Consider the following 24,583-nt stretch of genomic DNA (forward strand, 5'->3'; position numbering starts at 1 on the left):
ACTCTCTGGTACAGATAAAAATGAACCTATTGGCACCATGCCTAATGCCAGACATGGGCTAGAAGGGTATAAAGCCCCCCAGCACTGAGCCGTAAAGCAGTGGAACCGTGTTCTAGAATAATGGATGCTGCTCCAGCCAGTCCCAAGTAGAAATGGACTGGGGAGTTGGGGATGAGATGGGCTGGTGATCATCCAACATCCTAACCTCACTAACACTCATCGCTGAATGCAATCAAATTCTAGCAATGGGGCTCCAAGTGGTCCAGTGTACTAAGGCACTGCCAGTATAATCCGGAGGATCGTTTGTTTGAATCCCGGATCGACCTCTCTTAGGGGTTGGTTGACTTCACTTCCGCTCCACATCACTTCACTAGTGTGATGCTGGTCTGTTCAAGAAAAGGCAGTCTTTGACTTCATGTGTGTCAGAGTTGATGTGCTAATCTTCACCCCCCTAGTGTTGGGGGCATTGCTAAGAGTAAGGATGGGGTTGGTATTTGGCTTTCCAAATTGGGTCGAAAATGGGGTAATATTAGAAATAATTCATATATAGAAATCCCTCCCTGCCCACTTTAATCTGTAAGATCTTGGAAGATTTTGCTTTTTGATACATACTGAAATTGTTCCAATCGTAATAATCATAGAGAATTGTATTCAGGTGCACTCTGGGAGTGGAGCAAAGATTTGTCATTCCACAGGTGGAAAGTCAAGGGCACGGCTCACTGAAGCAGACACTTTCCCTGGAAGAAGAAACCATCATACATCTCTGCCAGAACCAGGTGTTACACTCTCCCACCACCTTCCTTCAGGCCTATACAAAACCAGTCAACCTCCTCATGGACTCAGGTAAGCATACAGTATTTGGTAAATGATTTAGTTTTGGGTTGATTTGTGTCTTTAAAAACATAGTGTTTGCGTTATTAGAACTTGTGTGGCCAACACCTCGTCCGCTCTACTGGTGGAGGGAGTAATGAAGAACATCTTTAGAATCCACCAAGGACAGAGTAAAGCAAGGAGTCAGTGAAGCACACCATTAAAAACCATATGGGCGTTGTCACTGTGCTTTTATTGAATCATTTTAAAGCAGTAATAACAAGCATTTTATTTTTCTAAATTTGTTAAGTTCAAAAGTTTTTGTGGTACAGCTTCTGAACTTTAAATGCATCACAAACATTTACAGTTTCAATTCTTTTTCCAAAAAGGTAAGGCAGCAAGGTAAAGGTAAGGCCAATGAATATACAGGCTGTGAAGACTGTCCTTAGTGTCATTGTTTGTTTTTGTTGTTTTTTTTTGTGTCACTTGCTACCATTCAAGATCTTATCTTTTGGGAACAGTAAAATATTTAGTGAAGCTCACACTATGTTGTTTACCACTTGACCAACAAGTCACAGACTGTCCGGCTCTTTGTCAGTTTGTTGTTTGTCAGTTTAAACGTTTGATAAACAGCATGACGTCGACTTTTAAATGCATGATTCAAGACTTCTTACACAGAAAGCTGAATTACACAGGTAAGTGGAAGCAGCGCAATAAATTATCAAGGGCAGATCATGTTAATGCCCCTGGATAAGGAAAAACATGAACAGTTGAAGGCAGAATACTAACCTTGTGGCCTGTGTTTACCCTATACTGCAGGTAACATATTGCATGTAATTCTACTAATCACAATAGGCATAATAAGGCTTTGTTTCAAAGGAAAAGAAATAGCACAGTTGAAATATTTCGTTAAGCCCTAGGGAATGTGTGGATGGAAATAGACATACTGAGATGTAGGACAGTTTCCATAGACAAAATTAGGAGTATGTTAGCTGACTGGAAACCAGCAGTCACAGGCTACACTTAAAGCCACAGTATATGGTTTCTATTTAGGCCTACTTTCGTCCAATATCATTTGTACTTCACTTGTTCTTTTTCCCTAAGGCCACTTAAGACACACCAACAAGTACCTCAAACCACCCCACCCCCCCTCCTCTGGAACACAATTCATCTGATCACCTAATTCACCACTTCTCATCATTAAATTAAACAGCTTTAAACCTGTTTGCTGCCATGTCACGAATCCATGTCACAGTTCCTCTTGTGCCACTGACCGATTGTTCAGATCTTTTGGAAAATGCGGCCAAGTTGATAAGCACTTTGGTAAGCGAGCGAGAGCAGAGTTTTGGATACGTTTTGGGCTTCTTTACAGGATGGTGCTTTCAGAGTCCAGGTCAGCATCCTTTAGCTGGGTGACTGGCTGGTGCTCAGTGGCAATGTCTCGACCAAATCCTTTAAAAGGCATCCCTGCATCTGCACAAACACATTAGTGTTGTTATTGTAAAGATTAATTACAGATCATTAAGATGGCTAATATTTAAAAAAAATAATATTAAAAGATCATCATTTCCATTCCAACTTTACAAGGAATTACAAAAAAAAGAAAAGTAGAGTCGGACAAATGATATAAATGAACAAGGAATTTGTGCCTTTCTGCAATGTTAATTTTCAGAATAATATTAACTATTACAATTAGCCCATTAGGAATAACAGCACAACAGACAATCCTGGGGCATTTCACAAAGCAGGATTTTTCAGTAAGCTGGGATACCAAAATCAAACATGAGGACCAACTTACTGTCTCTTACTGGACTTAGATATTTGCTTGAAATAACAGGTTAAATGAAAGATCATGCTTTGATAGCTCCCAGGACTGCACAACATGCCATAGACTAACCACTTTTAGTTCCTTAAAGAACCAGGTTTGTATTAGTGACAAACCTTTTAGGTTATATACCATTTTAAAGGTTCTCCACAGGCACACCCCAGTTGAAATTTGTTCAACCCCTGTTGAATTTGGTCAGGTTGTTTATGCTTATAGACCAGCTAAACCATCAAACTCAAAAATGAAGGACCAACATATGGTATGTGTTTGTTTAAGACTATAAAACAATGTGTGCATTTGACCAACTTGGCAATAGAAGGTCTCACCCATCATTTTGTAAGCAGCGCTGCAGATGCCATTGGTGTCATTCCCTGCGTTCTGAGGCTGTGGTGGAGGGGGAACGGTGGGTCTGTTGCGCGGTTTAGGCACAGGCCGAGGTCGCGGCAGAGATCCAGTGTGAAACTGGGAGGAAGCACCGGTGCTGTCTGGAGAAATGACCATCGGTGGAGGCGTGTTTGGGGGAGTGGGAGTGTTTGGTGGTGAGGGATCTTCTGTTGGCTCTCCTCCTACTATTTGCCCTAGAGCTTTGGGCTGTAGAGGAGGCGTGACCTGGGTAGGGGGCTCTGGGGGCGGATGACTAGGTGCCTGGATAGGAGGCTGGTTGCTCGAGTGGCGCCGTGGCGTTGTGGCGGTTAGAACTGCTAATTGAGTAGGGCTCAGACTGGTTGGAGAAGGACTAGATAGAGGTCTAGGAGATGGAGAAATGGACTGAGAGGTTCCAGGCGAAGGATGTGGAGGTGTCTGGCCACTTAGCTGTCCTGAAGGTGGTTTAGGTGGAGCAGGAGCTGGCTTCTTTGCACCTATTACAAGCAGATTTGTAGTTTCGATTTAGAAATGTTGGCTTTTCATTCAACCATTAAAGAATTGCTAATTTCTTCTATCAAATAATATAAAAATGCAAATCAAGGTAATCATGCCCAATTTGATAACACTGATCAGGTTGCTGAGCAGATGGTGTTTGAGCATGAAAGTGATACGGTACATCACGGTCTCAAAAACCTAAAACTGTCGCCAGTGAATGTGGGAGTGACCATATTATATATTATTCTATACAATCAAATATCTGATTTAATGATACTCAAAAGCTGAGCACACACCAAGTTTTGCATGGTCTTTAATAGACATGGGGTGGGGATCCTATTTCTGGAGGGAAGGGTTTGGAAAGTACAGAAAAACAAGCTACAACTGTGGTAACGGACGGCGCAATACTGTTGCGACAGACAGATATTGTTTTTTAAAAAAAATCCTGTAGTACTTCTTTAAGTGTGGTAGGTGGTGCATTTACCTCTCCGTGCTGTGTGAGGGCTTGGCCCAGATGATCCGGTCACAGAGGGTGCCACACTTAGCTGTGCTGCGCCTCCACTACCGTTTCTCTGAGCTGGAGGTGTGGACGCTGAATCACGTGACTTTGAACTGCCAAAGAAATGAAAACTACTGTTGCAGGACATCTGTTTAAATGAGGTCATGCATCAATAATAACACCCCCTCCCCATGTTGTAACTTTGATAGTAGGAGACTTTGTTAAAATATTTAATATACAAAAACAATGCAAAATGCTTAAGATTAGACAAAAAGTATATATAAAGAATATATTAATGAAATGATTTATTACATATATGAAAGCTTAATGTATTTCTCTAATAGTTAGAATATTCATCAAATGTGCTTTAAAAAGTCTGCAGGACTGAGTCAGCCAGAACTCATTCCTTTTCAGCTGAAGAGGCGTTCAGAGGTCCACATGAAACTTGTTCACTCACAATAGGCACTGCTGTATTGAGCCTCTAGCCAGAGATGTAGGCTGAATTGCAATCTTCCCCCATTTCTGTTCATTTGTTCAAAATTAATACAGAACAGAACGTACGGTCCATGCAAAAAAAAAAAGGAGGGGTGTTTTTCACACAGTAGTGATTCATTTGCATTGCTGGTCCTACTGAGCAGAACTATACTCAGCTCTTACCTGATGTCCTCAGTGTGTTGGGATAGAAGCTGCTGTGCTGCTGCTAAGGCAGCCATCCCCAGCGCCAAGCTAGGTTGGCAAGCCTCCATGCCCAGGCCTGCCGGTGTAGGCTGCTGCAGCAGGAGATCAGCAACAGGCTGGCCTCCTGCAGTGCCTGCAGCCTCCACCGGGGGCAGAGGGGGCTGGAAGGCAGGCGAAGCGTGTTGCTTTCTAGTTAGTGTACTGCCTCTACGTGGATTGTGGTCCATTAATTTGTTAGCAGAGCTAAAGAGAGAAGAGACAGTGAAGACACCACCAGTGCTAAGACGCTACAAAGAGAGCACCACCACACTCAGTGCAGGAAAAGTATTTTACACTATTTGCATAGATCCCATCACCACACAAATTATAACAGCAGTGCAGAAACCAGAATAAAACTTCTGTTTTAGCAGTGTATTAAGTCCGTAATTAGGTTTGATTAATGAAAGTGGATTAGGAGACACACAACTATGAAGCAAGAAAAATAATAATGTGGATCATGAATTTATTTGTAGTGTGGGTCATTGTCAGTGAGCGTACCTGTCTCGTTTAGCTAAGTCAGCCTCTGGTCCCACCATACTATTGGGTCTCTTTCTTTCTGTGGTGCCTGAGTCATGGTCAGGAACAGTCAGGTGGTTGACATGGTTCATCATGGGCGTTGGCATTGAAAACATGCCTGATACATTGAACTCCACATCTGCATAGAGACAAAACAGACACCAGACATCTCATTCATTGCGTACAGCAATGATTTTAAACATGATTATTACAGATCTTATTTGGAAAGAAGATGATTTCCATGTTTCTGTTCATACCTTCAGGGAAGAACCAGTCTGCATGTTGAATGATGGGTTCAATAATAGTGACCACATGAACAGAAGTAGCAGCAGCCATCTCTGCTAGGCTCCTGTGGTTAAAGGCATAAGACCTTAGAAAAGGCTCACAGTGTCCGTTACACTTGCATTTAGTCTTGAAATCAAATTTCTCACCCCTCTGTTTTTGCCCATAACAGATTTGGTCCTAAAACAATGGCAATGTTGCTGGGGTTCATCTTGTTAATCTCACTGTCTTGAGCAAGCTTGGCGAGGAACTTCACAAGATACCTTTTGAAACAGAACCAATCAGTGGGAAGTCTCTGGAAATCTGACTTCAGCAATTTAAATGTTTAGGTAAACACACCTGAAGTTGGCTTTGTTGTTCTTTGGTAATTGATCACAGACCAACCACAATGCTTGTAACCGTTTATCTGGGTCCGACACACTAAAGGAGGAGCATATATGAGTAAATTAGATTTTATGATAGATCTTTGGTAAACAATGCTTATTATGTTTTTAAATAAATAGTATTGTAAACTGGCTTACTTGGATGCCTGAATCCACTCATCATACAGCTGGTAGGTCATAAGAGGCTCCGGTAGTTCCCTTAGGTAGGACTTCAAAGCCCCTTGAAACACAGTTTTAAGAAAGATTTGCTTCACTTTGCTTAAATAATACACACACCCCAGAATTAGAGGTTGAAGAAGAGCACAGTTTCCATACCAGCAACAGCATGGGGGTCGGAGTAGAACTCCTCTAGCTGAGAGGTGGAGCAGTCTAGTGCTGCTTTCAGCTTCTTCAGTTTAGAGGCTCCAGCAGCTATTCGGAAAAGACCCTGTTGAGCAGGAAAACGTAAATGAGAAGCAAGACAACGTATAGAGCAGAAACACCTTAGGGCGCGCTGAAACCAAAGAGACTTTACTGCACTACCCAGAAAGTACCTTCCCCATATCTATATCCATGTTTATTCAGTCTGTCAGAACTTGAGCAGCTTTGCAAAAGAAGAATGGGGAACACTGTGTGGGCTAAAAGGCTGTAATTCCTACGGAAGGTGACTCAACTTAAAAAAAGGCTTAACCAGTATTTAACCTAAAAAGGACAATACTGTGAAAACAGGACATAGCAAAGACCAAGAGGGTTGAATACTTTTTACAGAACAACCATCACATTGGAGCATTCAGTCTAAAATTCTAACCCACTTAGATTTTATTTCATAAAAATCTAATGATGAGTTAGTAAAGGATGTGACACACTGTTGTTGTTTTTTGTAATGGTAGAACAATGGGCTGCTAAATGTTTTCCATACCATCTATAGGAGCTTTTCTTTAGTTTACGAAAACATGTCTGTCATACCTCTTCCTTCATGCCTGTCTCCAGCAGCATCATCACACAGGCCTCTATGGGCAGTGCTATCTCTCTGCCACTGCGCTTAAGGTGTTCATCCAGCCCGGTTCCAAACGCTGGCTTCTCTGTCCAGGAGTCTATTCAAAGATACAGATACATACAGATGAGATTATATGAGAAATCTATAAATATAGTGGGCACAAAAATGAGTAGGTCTTACTGTGGCTTAAAAATATACATGTTTTAGAGGGAAATTAATAAAGTAGGATTGAGATTTCTTAACTTAACGTCCACCCACTTATGTTTTTGGCAGCTTATTCTTTTTTCTGCAGCGCAGTCTTTTTCTAATAATATTTGTACTTGGCTTAAATTCAGGAGGTAACTGGTAATGTGAGCAAAAAGTGAGTGTGAACCAATGAGTTTACATTTTCCCCCCTTTTTCTTGCTGACGCTCACAGCAGGGTTGATGAACCAGGTGGGTGAGATGTGAGAAGTGTGACTCATTGTACAATTGCTGGGACACCAAGCGTGTCTGTCTCGCACTGCATGTACTCGTTCTCACAGACGGACCTCAAAACAATTATTTATGGTACGTTGAGAAAGGCTTTATATGTAAACAACAGTTACCCAATCATAACATTATATCAGTGAAAATAATATAGTATTGTTGTTTGTTCAGTGTGGCAGTGGACATTTGCTCTTTATGAGGGCCAGTTCAGTCACTGAAAAAACACCTTAACAATGTGATGAATAAAACCTGACGCTGGTCAGTGGAGGAGGTGTCGCACCTTGCTGTGTCTGAATGGTCGGCAGCACACTTTCTAGCACACTGAGAGACTTTCTGTGGTAATCTGCTTGGGCCTCCAACAACTGAAAACAGAATACATTAAGGATATGAAGCGTTGGAAATTGAATAATAGGAGCAATAAAAACAGTAACAGACACTGGCTGTGGCTTAAAAGAAATAAACACACCACAAAAACGTTCTCACCATTACATAGTAGCGGGCATAATCCCCTTCTTTTGAAAAGAAATTGTACATGTCAGCAGAAAGTTGATCCTGAACAGAGAGAGGCAGAAGGCAAACATTAACTTTAACAATAAAACTATGATCAAGAAATAGTTTCACACACACACACACACATATATGTGTGTGAGTGTGTGAGTGTATGTGTGAGAGAGAGAGAGAGAGAGAGTTTCCCCTAGTTTTCCATTATCTCTCTAGATAATGAATAAGGTCATACTGCCTTTTCGCACTGACCTGAACAGTACTTTAGGATCAATTCAGACTCAATTAAATTGAAGATCAGATATGCAATGCCTTAAATGAATCACATGACCATTCACTTTAATTTTGCACAGTCAGAAACCATCATTTTGTATATTTTTTTAATAATTTAGAATGATGTTGCTTATAACACCATACATTTGTCAGTACTGTGCTAAAGTCAGAGTCACTCTTTAATGTAATTTCTAAACCAAAACACCCAATACATGTAAATTACTAATTTGAGTAGCAGTAAGACCATGTCTTTGCAGAAGCAAGAAAAGGAAAGCAAAAGAAACAAAAAAAAAAAACAAGTGAAAGGTTTATATACACCAAGTGTGACCCCTGACAACCGTACAAGAGCTGGTAGACCACTAAAACTGCTCCAATCAGATAAACAGCACTTAAACCTTTAATCTTTAAGTGCTGCCTACGAGGAGCAAATGAAATTCCATTTCTCTTTAAGATCTCACTGTGAGAAGACACATCTACCACATCTACCCTTCAGCCTGTGAAGCCTTTACTGAGAAAAGGAAATGCACAAAACATCTGCAAATTAAATAAAGGAACTATTGGTGTTCTCTGAACAGAGGGATTGATCACTCCACTGTCCAGACCTCCTCATCACTGAGGTGCATGGGATTATTTAGATCAGAATCAGTTCTGAATCATTAAAGACTGATCTCTCTCTCTCTCTCTCTCTCTCTCTCTCTCTCTCTCTCTCTCTCTCTCTCTCTCTCTCTCTCTCTCTCTCTCTCTCTCTCTCTCTCTCTCTCTCTCTCTCTCTCTCTCTCTCTCTCTCTCTCTCTCTCTCTCTCTCTCTCTCTCTCTCTCTCTCTCTCTCAGCAGATTTCTGTTTAAAAAAACATGTCCTTTGTAATATAGGAGGCGTGGTCTTTGGCTTATGTAGAATACTGCATTTGGTGTAACCCAATCCTAAAACAATCACTTCTTTACTTGAATGTGGCAGGTGGAACATGATACAAAATGGAGAGAAATTCTTGTTTCAGTTTGGGTGTGTAAGACTGCAGAGAAGCAGTGTTCTAGTTTATATCTGTGACGCAGAGAACAAGCAAAAAAAAAGTCCCATTAATGTAAGAATGTGCTGATGAATCGCTTTGTTGTGGAAACACAGAGAAAGGGCATGGCTGTTTGTGGGAGAGTACCTTGCACAGCTCCATTTTGTTCATTGCTTCATCCATCTCTTCTTTAAGAGAGTCTGCCTTGGCTGTCAGTGCTTGCGTGTTTGTTCCCGAGATTATAGACTTGGTCGCCTGCAACCACCTAAGGCACAAATTACAGGGGTTACCGTAATGCTTTGTGAATGACTGCTATACAGCGGACAGTTACTGACATGATATAAATGGAAAGTGGCCCTAGCGTTTGACATCCCTTAGAACAAAAGCGGGGAAAATGACCTTGCTCGAGCAGAATCATAGTCTAGCACCAGCTTGGCCAGCTGTCTCCTCTGTTTCAGTATGTTAGGGATGTCCACCTGAGAGACAATGTGCATAACAGTCAATGATTATTACTGGATTTTCATACTTGAGCAACCACAGATGAGGTCAGCAATATTAAACTGTTCCTTAAAGTGTGTTGTAAAGTGGAACTGTGGAAGGTTTTAGTACTTACCTCAGCTAAGAGATTGAGTGGGTCTAAAATGTCCTTCTCGATCTGCATCTCATGCTGCATCAGCTCAGACGCCAGTCGGTTTTCTGCCTCTCCGCACAAGTCCATCATTTTCCTACCAAAACAGGTTGTCTAGTCAATGGAGTGTGGGAAATAAATGTTGGGTAAGACCACTTGCATTCAGTATTCATCATGTACTCTCGCAGTACTGGTGTTACAGTTGAGTACAATGCTGTATGAAGAATATGTAGTAGTCTGTTTGTAAGGATTAGCGAATGTATGCAGAACAACATTTTACAAGTGCTGGTTCCACCAAGGGGCCTTAAGCTGTAAGCCCTTAGCGATTTAGCAACATGCCATACTAACATTAGTTAACTCAAGCTGATTGGCATCTGACTATGGCGAGTGCAAATGACACACCCGCTTCTTTCAAATCAGCGAGGGTGTGTTTTGTCTTTCGGAAGGGTTTAGCTTAAGAATGCCTAAATATAGCCCAAGAGGAACAAACTGAAACACTCCTTACTTATTTAGATTTTTAAAAATTATTTTATGTATTTTGTACTTTTATAAACACAAGATATGCTCTTCAGTTTTGCAGCCAATTGTGATCCATTACCTTTTATTATATTTATTTGTATTTTAATTCATTCATTCATTTATTTTCAGACATTCATGCGAGAGAGTGTGTTTTCACGGTTTACATTTAACTTCTTAGCACACTATAAGCTGTATAACTACCTCAGGGGGCAACAAACTATAACTTGCACGTCTGTGTTCAGAATTTATTTATAAAAAAAAATAATAAATTTTTTTTTTTTAGGGTTGTGGGGGGTATTTTTCCAAACCGCAGTGTGAACCAAACCATGACTTCTGTGTACCGTTATGACTGAAAATAATGTAGTATTTAATATTTTATGGCAAAAATCAAATGTACACAATTTCATTACTCTTAATGTATGTAAGCAGCCTGACCTGAGGCCTGTTTGGTGTCTGAAGTTTGCTTCTTTACTTTCGGACTGGAACTCCAAAGCTAACACAAACTGCTGTCTTTAGCACAGATTGCATTTGTGCACACTTCAGGCCTAAACAATCAATCACACACTTTCCTGAGGCTGCAATGGGTTACAAAAATGGAAGCAAAAATAAAGAAAATGCTCGGACCTCAGTAAGGCTGATTCTACTGTTTAGCTTCTACTGTCTTGCTCTTCAGGGTTTTTGTTTGTTTTGTCTTGTTGCATGAGCTTGCGTTAGTTTCTAACTTTCCATGCTAGTTGAGCAGTTTTTTCCATCATCAAGCCTACCAGGACACTTAGAGGTTGATTGACCTGAGAGCCGGAGTTTGATTTGGCAAGGCCGCAAACCAGGGTTTTGGCTGGACCATGAGTTGGGACCTTTTTTCCCAGGCAGCGGAGGTTGACTGAGCCGGGACGTTTTTTTAACTGACATAGTGGAGTTTGACTGAGCCGCGAGCCATGACATTTTGCATTGTGATTGGGAATGTTTTCTCATAGCCAGTTGGGAACTGTGTGTGTTTTATTTGTGGCCTATTAGCATTTTTAAGTGGTTTTGAGCTAAAGTGCGCTATAGAAATTAAACATTATTATTATTATTATTATTATTTAGACATGCAGTTCACTAATTGGTAAGCTTTATGTTTCCATTTCTTTTTAGCTACATTAGCCTCGTATTTCCAGTATAAAACAAAGCAGTAAAAAAAAAAAAAAAAAAAAAAAAAAAAAAAAAAGCAAACAGTGAACGACAAATATTTTTTTGGCTGACAGACTTCATTTTGGGGTAAATTGAGAATTGTGTAAATCTGTTTCAAAATGATTTGCCTTAGCACTTGTACTACAACATAAACATCTGGAGTTAAATAGTAAAAAAAAAAAAAAAAAAAGGAAGAAAAAAAAAGAAAAACAATTCCACATTTACCCGATAAGAGACTCTTCCCCTAGTTGACTCCCACCGTCTTGCATGGCCTGTGACAAAGCTGTTAGCGGTAGCTTTTTCTGCAAGGCACAGACACAAACTCAAAAAAACAGGTATGAACTAACACAGATGTTCAATTCTACTGATAATATCTGGTGATAACAGAAATAACAAATTCATTGAATCTTAATAACGTGTAAGCGGCCCTTACATGTCTCTTCTCAGCATCTGTGCCTATGTGTCCCTGCAGACATGTAACCAGTCTCTTGTGTGTGTTGTGGGAAACGACTCGCACCAGCTCCATACGGCGCTCAATCTGTACAGAAAAGCACAAGGCATCAACAGCAACCCACAATCCAGATCAAACCGTAGCTGAGTGCTCAATACTCAGCTAGACTTTGTAGTAGCAGCAACAATAAAAGAGGCTTTGAAACATTATGGCAAGCCTAAGAAGGCTTCACGATGTGAAAAGGGCATCCTGCAGAAGAACAGTAAAAATACAGTGTTAAAGTGCACATTTGCTTTCTATAGTCCAGCTGAAATAAGAGTATTATGAAAGACCTGACATTTGGCTGTCAAACACGCACAGACTTTAAGGTTGGGTTTAGGGTACAGGGGCTGATACAGAGCCATAAAGGTTGGGTTATGTTTTATCATGATTTATCACACCTGTCCAAAGGAGATTTTTAAAACACGCCACATGTGAACTATTGTGTTTTTATGGTAAAATATCTGTCATTTCCGACATTCATCTGACATTCAGACCGGACATTCATCTTATTATCTTATTGCAATAGAAAGAAAAACTATTTACCTTGTTTTTCATATTTGTAACACATAATTACCAGACAGTAATACTGTCTGGTAATTATCAGAATTATTAGTATTATCAGAATACAAGTTCCCATGTTAACCAGGCCTCGTGACCGCGTTTTTTTTCTTCCTTGTGGCAGTGTCTGCAAAATGGGAGCTCAAAAGCAGCCTAGCAAAAGTCAAAGAAGCAAATGGGGATCTGTGCTGGACTAAAGGCTAACGCTAGCCGACCGGCTTTTACCCTCGAAAAACAACTGGACTATTCCAGCTGACCACCAAACTGGAGCTAATCACACATCAGAAGGGAACGTGGCAGCAGCAGTGGCAGTGCGGATGTGCAAATATGGAATTATTGCAATCATAAATTACATCATGGCAAATTTTTATGAGCGTATTGCGGATATAAAACACGGCCAATTGAATGTTTCATTTAAAAGAGGCTGGTTTAAAAAAGGCTCCCATGTGGCCTAGTTGTCTACACGTTCACCAAGAAATACTCTCATATGGGGGAATTCTGGGCTGGTGCAGATAAACTGTAGAAATTAGGACTTAATCTGGCAGAGTTTACATAAAAGAGAAGTTTAAGACTGGTCTCCTGGACTTGAGCTACATTTTCCTTTTAATATTTGCCTTCACAATGCTGTGTAGTAAAGCAAGAAGCTTAATTCCTGTCTGGGAAACTGGCCCATTACATTTAGTTCTATAAAGTTACAAATATAGAACACATTTTAGCACAGTAATTCTGTGTAATATTCTGCTCTTTAGCAGTTTATTAAACATGTGATCAAATATTATATCATATAAACATCAATCATCTAATCACATTACAGTTAAATTTACTTTTTGCTGAGTGTTGTGTGTTAACTTTTCAACTCCCCCCCTCCCAAAAAAAACAAAAAAATCTAATTATCAGGATACATGTCATATCTAGGAAAAGGACCACCTCTATTTTGTAGTATAAATCATTATGTAAGCTTTTAAATATGCCACCACCAATACAACACTGAATCGAACCTCAGTTGAGGCAGAAGAGAGAGGAATGACTGAACAAACAAACAAAAAAAGGTGATGACGGAGAAAAGGGGGTGGGGGCTGCACTTGTGTTCCAAAAACAGAGAGTGAGTTCAGAAATTCCACAGGCTGGAAGAGGAGATAACTGCCTCTTCACACCCCTAACCACCCCCTCTCCAACCCCTCCCACCCCACCCACCCTTTTACGTCATTCCAGCCCCTCTACCCCCACCTTCCCAACCCCTCACAGCTGGGTCAGACATACATTCCGCTTGGGCGTCTCCTGCCTTGGCTAGCTCCACATGGGAACAGAGAGGGACCCTCCACCTGGCACGGGAACAAGGGGAATCCACTGCCTGTTGCCTGTTCTGTGTTTCTGTGTGGGGAGATCCTGTTCAGGGGTTGTTTGGATTAACTGGTGTTAAAGGTCTTCAAAATGTTTCCCTGTTTCCATCACACGCTGAAAACTGGCAGAACAGCACCAGACTAAACAAGCCCAAACAATGGGCTGCACCCATTCCATCTGTAATGGAATCGGTTTAGTACCTCATTTATGAGCATTACACAGAAAAGGGAAACCCCTCTCTAATCTCATTGCTTTGCTGCTACTAAAGTGACCAGTGAACATGCCCAGACAAGCACACAGAAGGATCATTCGTAAACACGTGGACCTGATTCAGAAAGGGAGGAGGCTCAGATCATAAGATCTGATGTCGCTGATCACCCACCTTCAGTGTTAGTGAGCCACACACAACTGACTTAACGCATGCTAGCACAAATGTGCTCTTTCGTAGCAACAGTTGCTAGATTCGACAAGTAGGTTAAGGGGAGATGTCAAAAACATCATCCATCATCATAATCATCATCATCATCATCATCTTAACTGCTTAATCCACATCAGGGTCATGGCAGCAATAGGGCAGTTACAGAAGCTCAGCCATCCCAGTCTCCAGCTAGTTCCACCAGCTCTTCCTGGGGTCTCCCAGAGCACTCAAACTTCAGCCAGGAGATAGAATCCCTCTAGCGGGTCCTTTTTAAAGTTGGTCACAAGTTCCTTGCAGGAAACAACGTCACTACTTAAAATTAATTTTACCACTACAGCCTGGGGGTCACGAGTTCAAATCCAGAGGCATGTCGCTTTGCCATCAGTGGCCAGAGTCCGAGAGAGCACAATTGGCTAAGCTTTCTCAGTGTAGGTAGATGGCACGCTCTTAAGCAATGGTGGCAGACACAGACGTCTATTAGCTGGTGCAAAGGAGCTGGGGGGCCGAGCATGCGAGCTGCCTGATGATGCTACAGCGTCACAGTTCAGAAAGAGGTGCTGGCTGGCTTTGCATGTATTGGAGCAGAAGTGTTAAGTCCTTGCCCTGCTCATGTCAGAAGCATTGCTAGTGATAGGGTGGGTTCATTGGCAAATTGGGAGAAAAGGGGGGGAAAATTATAATGACAAGACAAAATAAATAAACAAACAAACAAACCAAAAAATCCCACACCACACAAAAGGGCAGCTTGATGGGCACAAGCTACTGGGCAGCTTTCACTTGTAATTTGCACAGAAAATTAATGTAAATGTTACTATTACGGTCTTAACATTGATTACATTTGCATTTTGTAAAGCTCGCCCAACCTCGCAACTGAAGTTACAAAAGAACGCATTGGTGTGGCATGGAAAAGTCTAAAGTCTCGGCCAAGACTTCAGAAGCCATGAATGTGAGTGACGTATGGAAGCCCTGAGGGAGCTGAGCTAGGCTTTGGCCTAGACAGCTGAACGTGGGGTGACTGGACACCACTGTGCTCCTCGCTGAGCAGCAGGTGGAGCAGGGAGGCAAGCCATTTTGACTGCCACAGGGAATGTCACCATGATCTGTGGGTGACTTGATAGAGGATCGCAGACAAAATAGATCAGGACATGCCTGAACCAAAAGAAGCTGTAAAAAAATCCTGGAGGCAAAAATACGTACAATAGTGCAGTCACATGGAGCTCGTATCCTGATCAAACACCCACGCTGTGTGTAGTTCATCCTCGCTTTCTTTAATCCCACTTTGAAGTTTACACAATAGGAAACAAGCACACTTCCCAACTCTAATTTCCTACACAATGATCTCACCATTATTTCTCATCATTGTGCTGCAGGCTACACAGACAAGACTGCGAATCACACATGGTGTGTTCAGGGTGGGGCAATGGTTGTCTAGCTGTCTACAGAATCACAGGTAATTTTCCTGTCACTTCATTCTCACTCACACACACACACACACACACACACACACACACTAGTGTGTGTCATTCTCTCCTATCTGACGAAAACCTGTTTGGAATGCATTTGCCTAGCAGCGGTGACTACACCTGTTTCAACACTGTGACTTACAGGTTTCCCATCATTTGACTAAAGATGTATTACAACCTTTACAAAGCAGGATTCACCAACGGGTCGGTCAGCACATTCAAATACAGCGCCAGCCAAATACTGATAACTAAATGCAGATCTGGGTCCGGATTTACAGAAATGTCTTGAAGATTTTTTTTCATAGCTTTTTCTTAGTCATACTTACAAAAATATATTAATATAGATATTTAAAAACACAAAACTCTAAGAAAGTAACCCTCTAAAATGACCCATTTAAGCAGCTGGATTCCAAGATTTAAAGTCTAATTTAACAAGATTAAATGTGGAAATTGTTTTAACTGTACTGAGAAAGGCTTTTTGGATGTCATCATTTTCCAAGGAGGATTTTCTCCACTGTCACTTCTAGTTCTAGTTTACTGAAATCTGAATGCTTAGTCTAACAGTTTTCCTTCATTTTGATTTAATAATGAAATAATTGAAAATTAAAAGTTAATGTTTATGATAAGCTGCCAAATGCAAAACAAAAGCTATGTTGCAAACAAGCTACATGTGAAAACTAAAAACAGCTTCTTAAGAAAATAACTTTGGGAGAATGTCTGAGAACTTTTTTCCATTTAAGAACATTATCAACTTGTTTACTTTAAGCTTCTTTGTAAGTGGTTTTCTTAAGAAAGCGTTTATGAATTCAGCCCCTGTTCAACAACACATCGTGAATTTCAGATAAGCCCCAAACAGAACAGCCCCAAACAGAAGGTCCACAGAAATAAGTGTACATTTTTGTACGTGTAATTTGATGACAAGTGTAATTTTACTGTTGCATAATCCAACAATTCACAACTATATGGCTGTTTTCCAAAGGCAATGTCTTAGATTAACTAAAAACGTGATAAAACCAAGAGGAGGTAGTAGTTACCTGTAGCAGGTCATCACTGAGGACTTCGGTTTTCTCCGCTCTGCAAAAGAAAAGAATTAGAGGCTTAATAAGAATAAAACTAATAATAATAATAATAATAATAATAATAAACCAAAAATAATAATTAATGTGCAACAGAACTTCACAATCTGTGTCTACAGTTACATAAATACATTTTCTATTAACCTATTCAGCTCACACTGCAGACACTAAAATAAATATTACTCAAACCACATGCAAAAGACCTGCGTCCTGGATTAACCACATAACCTAGATAAAATCCTGGCAGTTTTACATTCAACATTGTTTAGCGTAAGAATGCCCCAACACCCCTCCAAAGTAGGGAGGGTAATGTGTGTACTGTGGATCTTGTCAGTACTTAAAATAACACTGACCAGCATCATTAGTCCTGTTTAACTGGACTGAGTGCAGTGTACGAGACAGTGGTCAACAACGTCCCGTCAAGCAGCTGCCTGAAATAAGACCTGTAGCTCTGCACTTTCCCAGGAAATTTTGCCATTCCACCATCGGCCTTGCACTGCTGATATGTACAGATGGCTAGGCACTATTAATAGTAAACTAATAGATGGCTTTGACCATGGCACAGATTAGCTCAAACCATACACAGAGAGGATAACAGCAGCTTTTCAAACACCTTCCAAACAAGATGCAAGCTGCAAGACAAATCAGTCAGTCAATCAGGTTAGCTTACTGCCAACGAGTTATGACTTATCTCAACCTCGTACGTAACAGCAAGGTATACCCCCTCTCATAAAACACTGAAAACATCAAGCATGTAGTGCAAAAATCTATAATAGACAGACAGGTAGACCCACTGTCTTGGTTTGAAAATGAAAGCTTTGATAAATAAAGTTCATTTATGAAATTATTAAAACATACATGAACACAACAAGCCCCCAAAATACAAACGTACATGTTATGTCAAATATATGGCAACTCATACTCTCCACCATGTTTTATGTTAAAGTCAGCCTGTAGTCAGAAGATTAAGCGCCCTGTAGAAGGCCCTTGGCCTTCACTGGATTAGTTAAAGAAAACAAATGGCCAGGAAGCCTAGCTCTAGCCAAACTTACATTTTTTTCAAATTCTTGAACAGTTCTGGCAAACACTGTGAGAATATGGCTGGCTGTCTCTGTGATCCTCAGATTCCAGACAAAAGAGTTAGTCCATACCTCCTTTGAAACTGAAGACGAACAGCATACTTTAAGTAGGTGAACTCCCTCACCTACTCTTTGGTGATACTCTAACCTAATTATTTCAACTTAGCACTATCTTAGGACACACACACCAAAAAAAAAAAACTAATCAAGGAGCCCTTCAGAGGTATTTGACTCTTGTATTCTGGAGGGATCAGGCAAAGTACTACTAATGCAGTCAGAAATCTAATAATGCATTAGCAGGAGCAGCTAATGGGCCAGCTAATGCAGTACAATTATCTTAGCGAACACCAGCTTGTGAAATGAACAGTCACACCAACTGGGCTCAATCCTGCAGCGCTCTGTGTGCCAGGCTACAAAGTCAGCACAGTCTCTCATGTTGGCAAAACTGCACTAGAGTAACCTCGTGACAGTGGTGGACAGCTGCTTTCAATTAACACAGAGGAGCAAAAGAACGGGACTGAAAGGCTGCAACCAAATACAGACTGAATTCAAAAGACTTCTTTTGGAGTCAGGCCTGGGCCTAGCTGTTGTCACACGTACAGTAGAGCAGAACTACAAGAACATCCGATCCCCATGTATGACCTGCTCCCAAATATAGGTGGGGGGCCCATTTTACACAGGGAAAAACATTTAAGGTTATATATAAACACCAAGACTAAAATATCATGTGTAATTAGCCTCACTGTAAAAAGCGGAACAGGCCAGAAGTTCATTGGTAGTGGTTTTCATGTTTGAGGCTTTTATTTGAGGTAAATAAAATCAGTTAAATTGGCTTGTTCCAGCAGGGTTGAACTGACAACCCATATTTTTAATATAGCATATTAGTCTACAAAATATGCAGTTGTACCATGTTGGCACTACAAAAAATGTAGACATTTATCTAAATTGTTATTGTGTTAAGTGTGACAAAATGTGTCTGCAAATAGATGGCTCTTATGAAGGACCCTATGTTTACACACCCTTTTTATGCTGGGCCTGGATATTGCACACACACGGAAATCAAATCACCCTGAAGGTCAAGATAGTAATCTACTTTGTGCATGAGAATTTGCAGCTCTTGTCTTTTTAAAGATTCTTCCACGTATAACGCTAACAAAAACAGTCTTTGTGAACATTTTGTTGGTCAGGGCTTCATTTTCCTCTTTTTACTAATTATAAAAACTGAAAAATACTGGAAGAAAACTGCAGAAACTGAAGTAACGCTATAAAGAAAAGCTTAAAAACAAGGATATCCGACAATTTGAAAATGCCAAACAGTACAAATCATGGTGGAAATAGGAATGAATCCAAGGAACCCAAGCCAAGATCAGGTCAACCAAGAAAAATCTCAGAGACAACCACCAGCCACCATTATGCCAGATGTATAGAAAAAACCCTCAGGCAGGCCTCCTGTCCAACAGGGAGGTACTTGAAGCCTGAAGAAACACAAAAGTTTGAGCTTAATAGTTCACAGAAACGCCAACAAAGGAGTCAACAAACTTTATGAGGAGAAACTCTTGTTGTTTTGGGGGTGTGCGAGCCCTCCAGTTGCACAGGAAATTTGGTCAAGATTAAAGGCAAGATGAATGCAGCAGATTATCCAATAACGCTCTAGGAAATTCTGCAGGCGTCAGTTCGGAAGCTGCGATTGGAGCACACTGGGACTTTTCCAGCAGAACAGCGAACCAAAAAACCAAGCTGGCCCAGCTCTGCCTGCATTAGAAGAACACAAAGGCTCTGAAGTGGCATCACAACCCTAAGACCTTCACATCACTGAGCCATTGGGGGCTGGGAGGCAAGAAGGCCCACATGCCACATGTGCTTTGGAAACATTTACAGGATCTGAGGGTTGGCTACAACAGTGGGCATCTGACCCATAGACTCATGCTCAGCCATCGCGAAGACTGTAGATAATCACTGATAATCAGGGAAGCAGCCCAGGATATGAAAAGGTGCAAAACCTATCAAAAAAATAAAAAAATTACTGTATTGCTAATACAGTTTAGATGCATATTTTGCAATCTCTTTATCCTGTTTAGAAAGGCTTAACAGACCGGTTGGATCGAACAATGAAACGTTAACATTCAGTAGAGTATCACTTGCAGTTAAATCCAACTCAAAGCAAAAGATCGCTCTTCATTTTAGCAGGACTGAACCTGATAATGAGCAGAACACGGCAACAAATGCAGCCCTTCGTTCACTAAAAAGCCTGTGTGGCAATCAAACAATGGTTTTGCATCCTCAGCTAGTTGACTGTGTAACACCAGAATATAGCCAAAGCCATTTAGCTCAGAGCTTTGCTTTGGGGGCATCCATCCAGCAGGGCATGGGTGGGCACAGATAATGTCTGAAACTGTTACTTGTGGAGAAAAAAAAAAAAGTTGTATGTAAGTAATGTTCTGCAGTTAGGCGAGAGAGCAGCACGATGTGTAGAATGCTTTGACCTATATAGCCCACTGCAAATGAACTGATGGATGTGGAGAGTCCACAGAAAATCAACTTTATTGATTTTGTACTTAAATAGGTGGAACATCTGCCTGTATTGTACTTAAGGCACTGATAACCTTAGCCATTATCTGCCAATTAGTAACCTCCTTCAGTTCTGGAGCAACAGCTAACAGCTGGTCCGCTAAGTCCTTCAATTACAGACAAACCCCTAATTTGGGTGCCTCAAAAAAAGCTGAAAACAGTTGGCTTTTTGTTCATTTTCATACTACAACAATGTGTTGTGTATATATAAGCAACTTTTTCCATTTCCTCCGAAAGGCATACAACTGCAAAAAGCTTCAGTTTCAGTCCAGCATGCAGATACTAAATGCATTCAAAAAAATCTCTCATTGGTAAAAGGGACGATTCTTTGATTTCGTTCTTAGAAATTAAACGTCCCCAGGACAGCTTCCTGTTTAAAAAAAGAATAAGGGGAGATTTCCTTTGAGGAGCTGCATGCCGAACAGAGTGTACTGCCTCATCACAATCACAGGAACCATGGGACCAGCTGAGGCTTGTGTCCGGCCTACCCCTCCCCACACCACCCTCCGCTGCCGCGACACTCGGATCTGCTTTCTGCATCAGAACCTTAAGATTTACTGTTAGCAAAATACATTCAACAAAATCATGAGAATTCCAGATGTACACATCTGTCGCTTGCAGCTGACCATGTAACAGAGGTGTTTGAAGTAAATGTGGTGGTTCTGGCTGGTATGCTTAGACAGAACCACATTTTCCTGTATAAACACATATGAGAATACAGTTCTTCACACTAGAGCAGATACCTGAAATTCCACAATGCACAATAAATATCACAGCTTTTAAACTATAAACTGAAAATGTAATAAAACATTGACAGCTACTCACAATCTCGACATTTAGGGTCAGATATTTTGCATGCATTTGTTGTGGAAGTACTTACAATGCTCACAAAAGATTATTGAGACATAATTCCTTGAGATCATCATAGCATGTCTTCATACTACCCAGCCCTACATAATGGTGGACAGTACGGTATGGGATATTAAGGTAAAATCCATTTACAGGGTACACAACATGTCACAATATTACATTGCTGTGAGCAAAAACCTTGTATCGCCAAAATGGCATCTCTACCTGAGATGAAAAAAACCCCCCAAAAAACGTTCTTAACCTTAAACAGATTGTACTTTAAGTAATTCTGGATCATTTCTGTTATTCTATTTATCGTAACAATTAAATACAGTACAGAACTGTCCGATTTAAATGATGTCAAAAGTAATAAAAGTAGGGATACAGAAAAACAGCTGGGCTCCTTTAAAAATATATATCACCTATTATTACAGATGACAGGTAATCCAGCTAAACAGACCTAATTCTGCTCTCTTTGTAATGAAACATGTAGTTGGTCAGTGTTGGCGAGCACTGACAATAACTATGACACAACTACGACTATTCTCATGTCCGAAACAGCGCGACTGCTTGAGAAAAGCTGGTACATTTTTGCTCAACAAACTACACAAAAAGGTAAATGTACCCTCAGAAGGTACAACAGCTGCACGCCTTTAAAGCACACAATATTAGGAGGCTGTATAACGTAGAAAAATAAAAGGGCAAAAATATTTCGTATGCATCACCCCAGTGTAGTGAGAAAGTCAGCTCTACCTCTCTCTACCTGAAGGAGCAACACTCTTAGGATCAAGTCAAAAAAGGCAGGCCAGCTTCTGTCTTGTAAAGCATGCTTCCCCGGCGAGGCCTTTGTGGTAATATTATGACCAGTGTGTGTTGTCACCTTTCGAAACAGGGAGCATCGGATTATTTGAGCTAGAATTTCGCCACCAAGACGACCAGCCTAGCCCTGATTAGATTGTTTCTGAGTCTTTGTCACGCCGATCATCACAATGCCTTTGCAACAGGCCTCTGGAGACTGATCGGATTGCAGACATTTAAAACACGGCGAAAATGAGGACACAGATGCTAAAGGTCAGGGCTTGCTGTGTGGTAAAGAATCTGCTGTTAGAAAGGCACGTCCTTTTACCCAACAACAAAAAAAAAATACTTAAAAAACACGAACACCGGTGAGAAAGAGTGCTTGGCATTCACACAAAGTTCCTTTGGTAAATGAAATGCATGTGTGTGTGTGTGTGTGTGTGTGTGTGTGCGTGCGCATGTGTGTGAACGCAGTGCATGTAAATTGGCCAGCGATGCTCAGCCTCTTGATGATAAACCGCTGAATAGGACATTATCAGACATTCAGCAAAGCAGAGCTAGGCTGGAATTGTCAAACACAATTACTACAAATAAAATAATCAGTCAGTCAGCGTGTTTCTCGGAGCGAGGCTGATCCACTACTTTCAAGATGTTTCTTTTATGCAGCCATAAGCGGCCTGGGACTGACAGGCTTCTGAACTCTTGTCAACATGGGCAGCTTAAAGAAGGATAAGGAGCAGCCCATCTATAGCTGAGCAACTGTTGTACGAAATTACACACCCCATTCACAATAAAGCACAAAAATAGCACGAAGAGAATGCAGGCCTGTGGGCTTGTCAGCAGAGGAGTTTGGAAACGATGAACAAGCACATACCAAGTACATCAGCTCCTCTGGACTCAAAGGGGAATGCAGAAGAGGTGGAAAGGGCCACAGAGTTTGAGATGGGACATATCTGACAGCACTTTTTGGATTTTTAAATAAAGAACCCCGACACACACACACACACACACACACACACACACACACATTTTCTTTGCAAACCAATGAGTAGCTGGGTCTGGTTGAAACGTTTGCACCGACGTTAAGAGCACATATAAAGCTGGTAATGACTGTTTTAAGGAGAAGCTCCAGTCAAGAGTGTGTAAAAACTAGCTAGCCAGCCCAGCTCCACACGTAGCATAGCTAGCTAACCCTGACATGATATACCGACCGATTCGCAGACCGGACCGGTGTGGCCTCGCAGTCTATAACCCGAGCTTAGACTGGCGTCTCTCTTCTACACCGGGAGAAAAGCTGAAGCCATGTCAGACATTTAGCTAGCTGAAACAAAAGAGTGTGTGTTTGGGAAGCCAGCAGAGCCCACCATAAGAGATCCGTCTGACTGAATCAGGTAGTAAGTGAGGAGCTAGCTAATCGACTCGACCGCCTTGGCAACCCAGCACAACAACAACAACAGCAGCGGCGGCGGCGGCGGCGGCGGCGGCGGCAGCGCGGACTGCCCGACACTTTCTCTACTTGCCTGCCAACTGTTTGGTTGGCGAGTTGTTTCATCCGATTAAACTGTTTCTTCATGTTTGTGCTGTACTCCACCGAGTCCGAGTGTCGGGAAACTGAAAGTAGAGTCCTTGGCGAGAAGTCATACGCCGAAAAGCCTTTGAATCATCCTGAAGTTGAGCTGGTGATTTAGCCGGCAGATGATTAGCTCGCTCAAGTAACGTTAGCTGGCTAGCAAGCGAGCTAAGCTAGCAGCGCGGGGTAGGATGAGGGAGAAGCCCGAATGGAAAAAACGGTCTAATGTAGAGGAGAAAGGCAGCTTTTGTGAGCAGCCCTACACTTTCCACACCATCCGTCGTCCCTTCTAATACTGTCACTGCCGACATGCGTGTCCCGTCTTGTGCGAATGAGGAAAATGAGAGAGAAAAGTTGACACATCAGCTGTTGAAGTCGCTCCTCATGACTCGCTGGTTACTGACTGACTCCTCCACCTCCACCTCCACCACTACTACCACTACTACTACTACTACGGCTGCGGCTGCGGCTGCTGCTGCTACTACTAATGCTGCTACCGCTGCTGCTGCTGAGGAGGAGGAGGAGGAGGAGGAGGAGGAGGAGAAGGAGGATGATGATGATGATGATGATGATGGTGGTGTATAGCTTTCTGCCTTTTCACGCCCCACATATTCACGCTGTCATGCATTCAGAAATAAGAGCCTTCACAGCACACTTCATCCTAAGGCTGTGCTTTCTGAAAGATCATTAAATAGATCATTTTGTAGATCTTTATCTTATGTAGATCTTTATTTTATAGCTTATTTCATGTGTGTGTGTGTGTGTGTGTGTGTGTGTGTGTGTGTGTGTTTACCAGGCACTTTCCATATTAGCTTACAGCCATGCTACGTCTTAGGCTCTTAGTGAAAGGGCTGGAGACTGCTGTTCACCTCTTTCAAGTATATTCATATAAACCATATTCTAGTGTTATTATTTTTTATATTTTATTTATTTTTTAT

General features: G+C 41.4%; 1 protein-coding gene across 2 annotated transcripts; it reads right to left on the minus strand.

Moving 5' to 3' along the window:
• Positions 1–1,042: 1,042 nt before the first annotated feature.
• Positions 1,043–24,142, minus strand: arhgap17a (Rho GTPase activating protein 17a). 2 transcript variants are annotated; one of them, XM_072668183.1, is made up of 20 exons: positions 23,596–24,142; positions 16,740–16,779; positions 11,866–11,970; positions 11,658–11,734; positions 9,729–9,840; positions 9,515–9,591; positions 9,263–9,380; positions 7,821–7,889; positions 7,618–7,699; positions 6,839–6,966; positions 6,209–6,320; positions 6,032–6,113; positions 5,850–5,930; positions 5,660–5,773; positions 5,486–5,577; positions 5,211–5,367; positions 4,653–4,916; positions 3,981–4,108; positions 2,962–3,495; positions 1,043–2,283 (listed from the first exon to the last, which is right to left on the minus strand). In XM_072668183.1, the coding sequence occupies exons 1-20, from the start codon at positions 23,646–23,648 to the stop codon at positions 2,177–2,179; spliced, it is 2,532 nt and encodes an 843-aa protein (XP_072524284.1). In that variant the 5' UTR covers positions 23,649–24,142; the 3' UTR covers positions 1,043–2,176. The 2 variants fall into 2 exon arrangements, with proteins under 2 accessions (XP_072524284.1, XP_072524285.1); XM_072668184.1 differs by lacking the exon at positions 4,653–4,916.
• Positions 24,143–24,583: the final 441 nt, after the last annotated feature.

Source organism: Salminus brasiliensis, chromosome 22 (assembly GCF_030463535.1).
Source record: "Salminus brasiliensis chromosome 22, fSalBra1.hap2, whole genome shotgun sequence".
In the NCBI taxonomy this organism is placed as follows: domain Eukaryota; kingdom Metazoa; phylum Chordata; class Actinopteri; order Characiformes; family Bryconidae; genus Salminus; species Salminus brasiliensis.

Coding starts and splice junctions, on each gene's coding strand:
- arhgap17a (XM_072668183.1), bottom strand. CDS start 23,648: ATGAAGAAACAGTTTAATCGGATGAAACAACTCGCCAACCAAACAGTT. Junction 16,780..23,595: donor GCCAACCAAACAGTTGGCAG/GCAAGTAGAGAA, acceptor TTTCTTTTGCAG/AGCGGAGAAAACCGAAGTCC. Junction 5,368..5,485: donor AGACTGGTTCTTCCCTGAAG/GTATGAACAGAA, acceptor GTCTCTATGCAG/ATGTGGAGTTCAATGTATCA.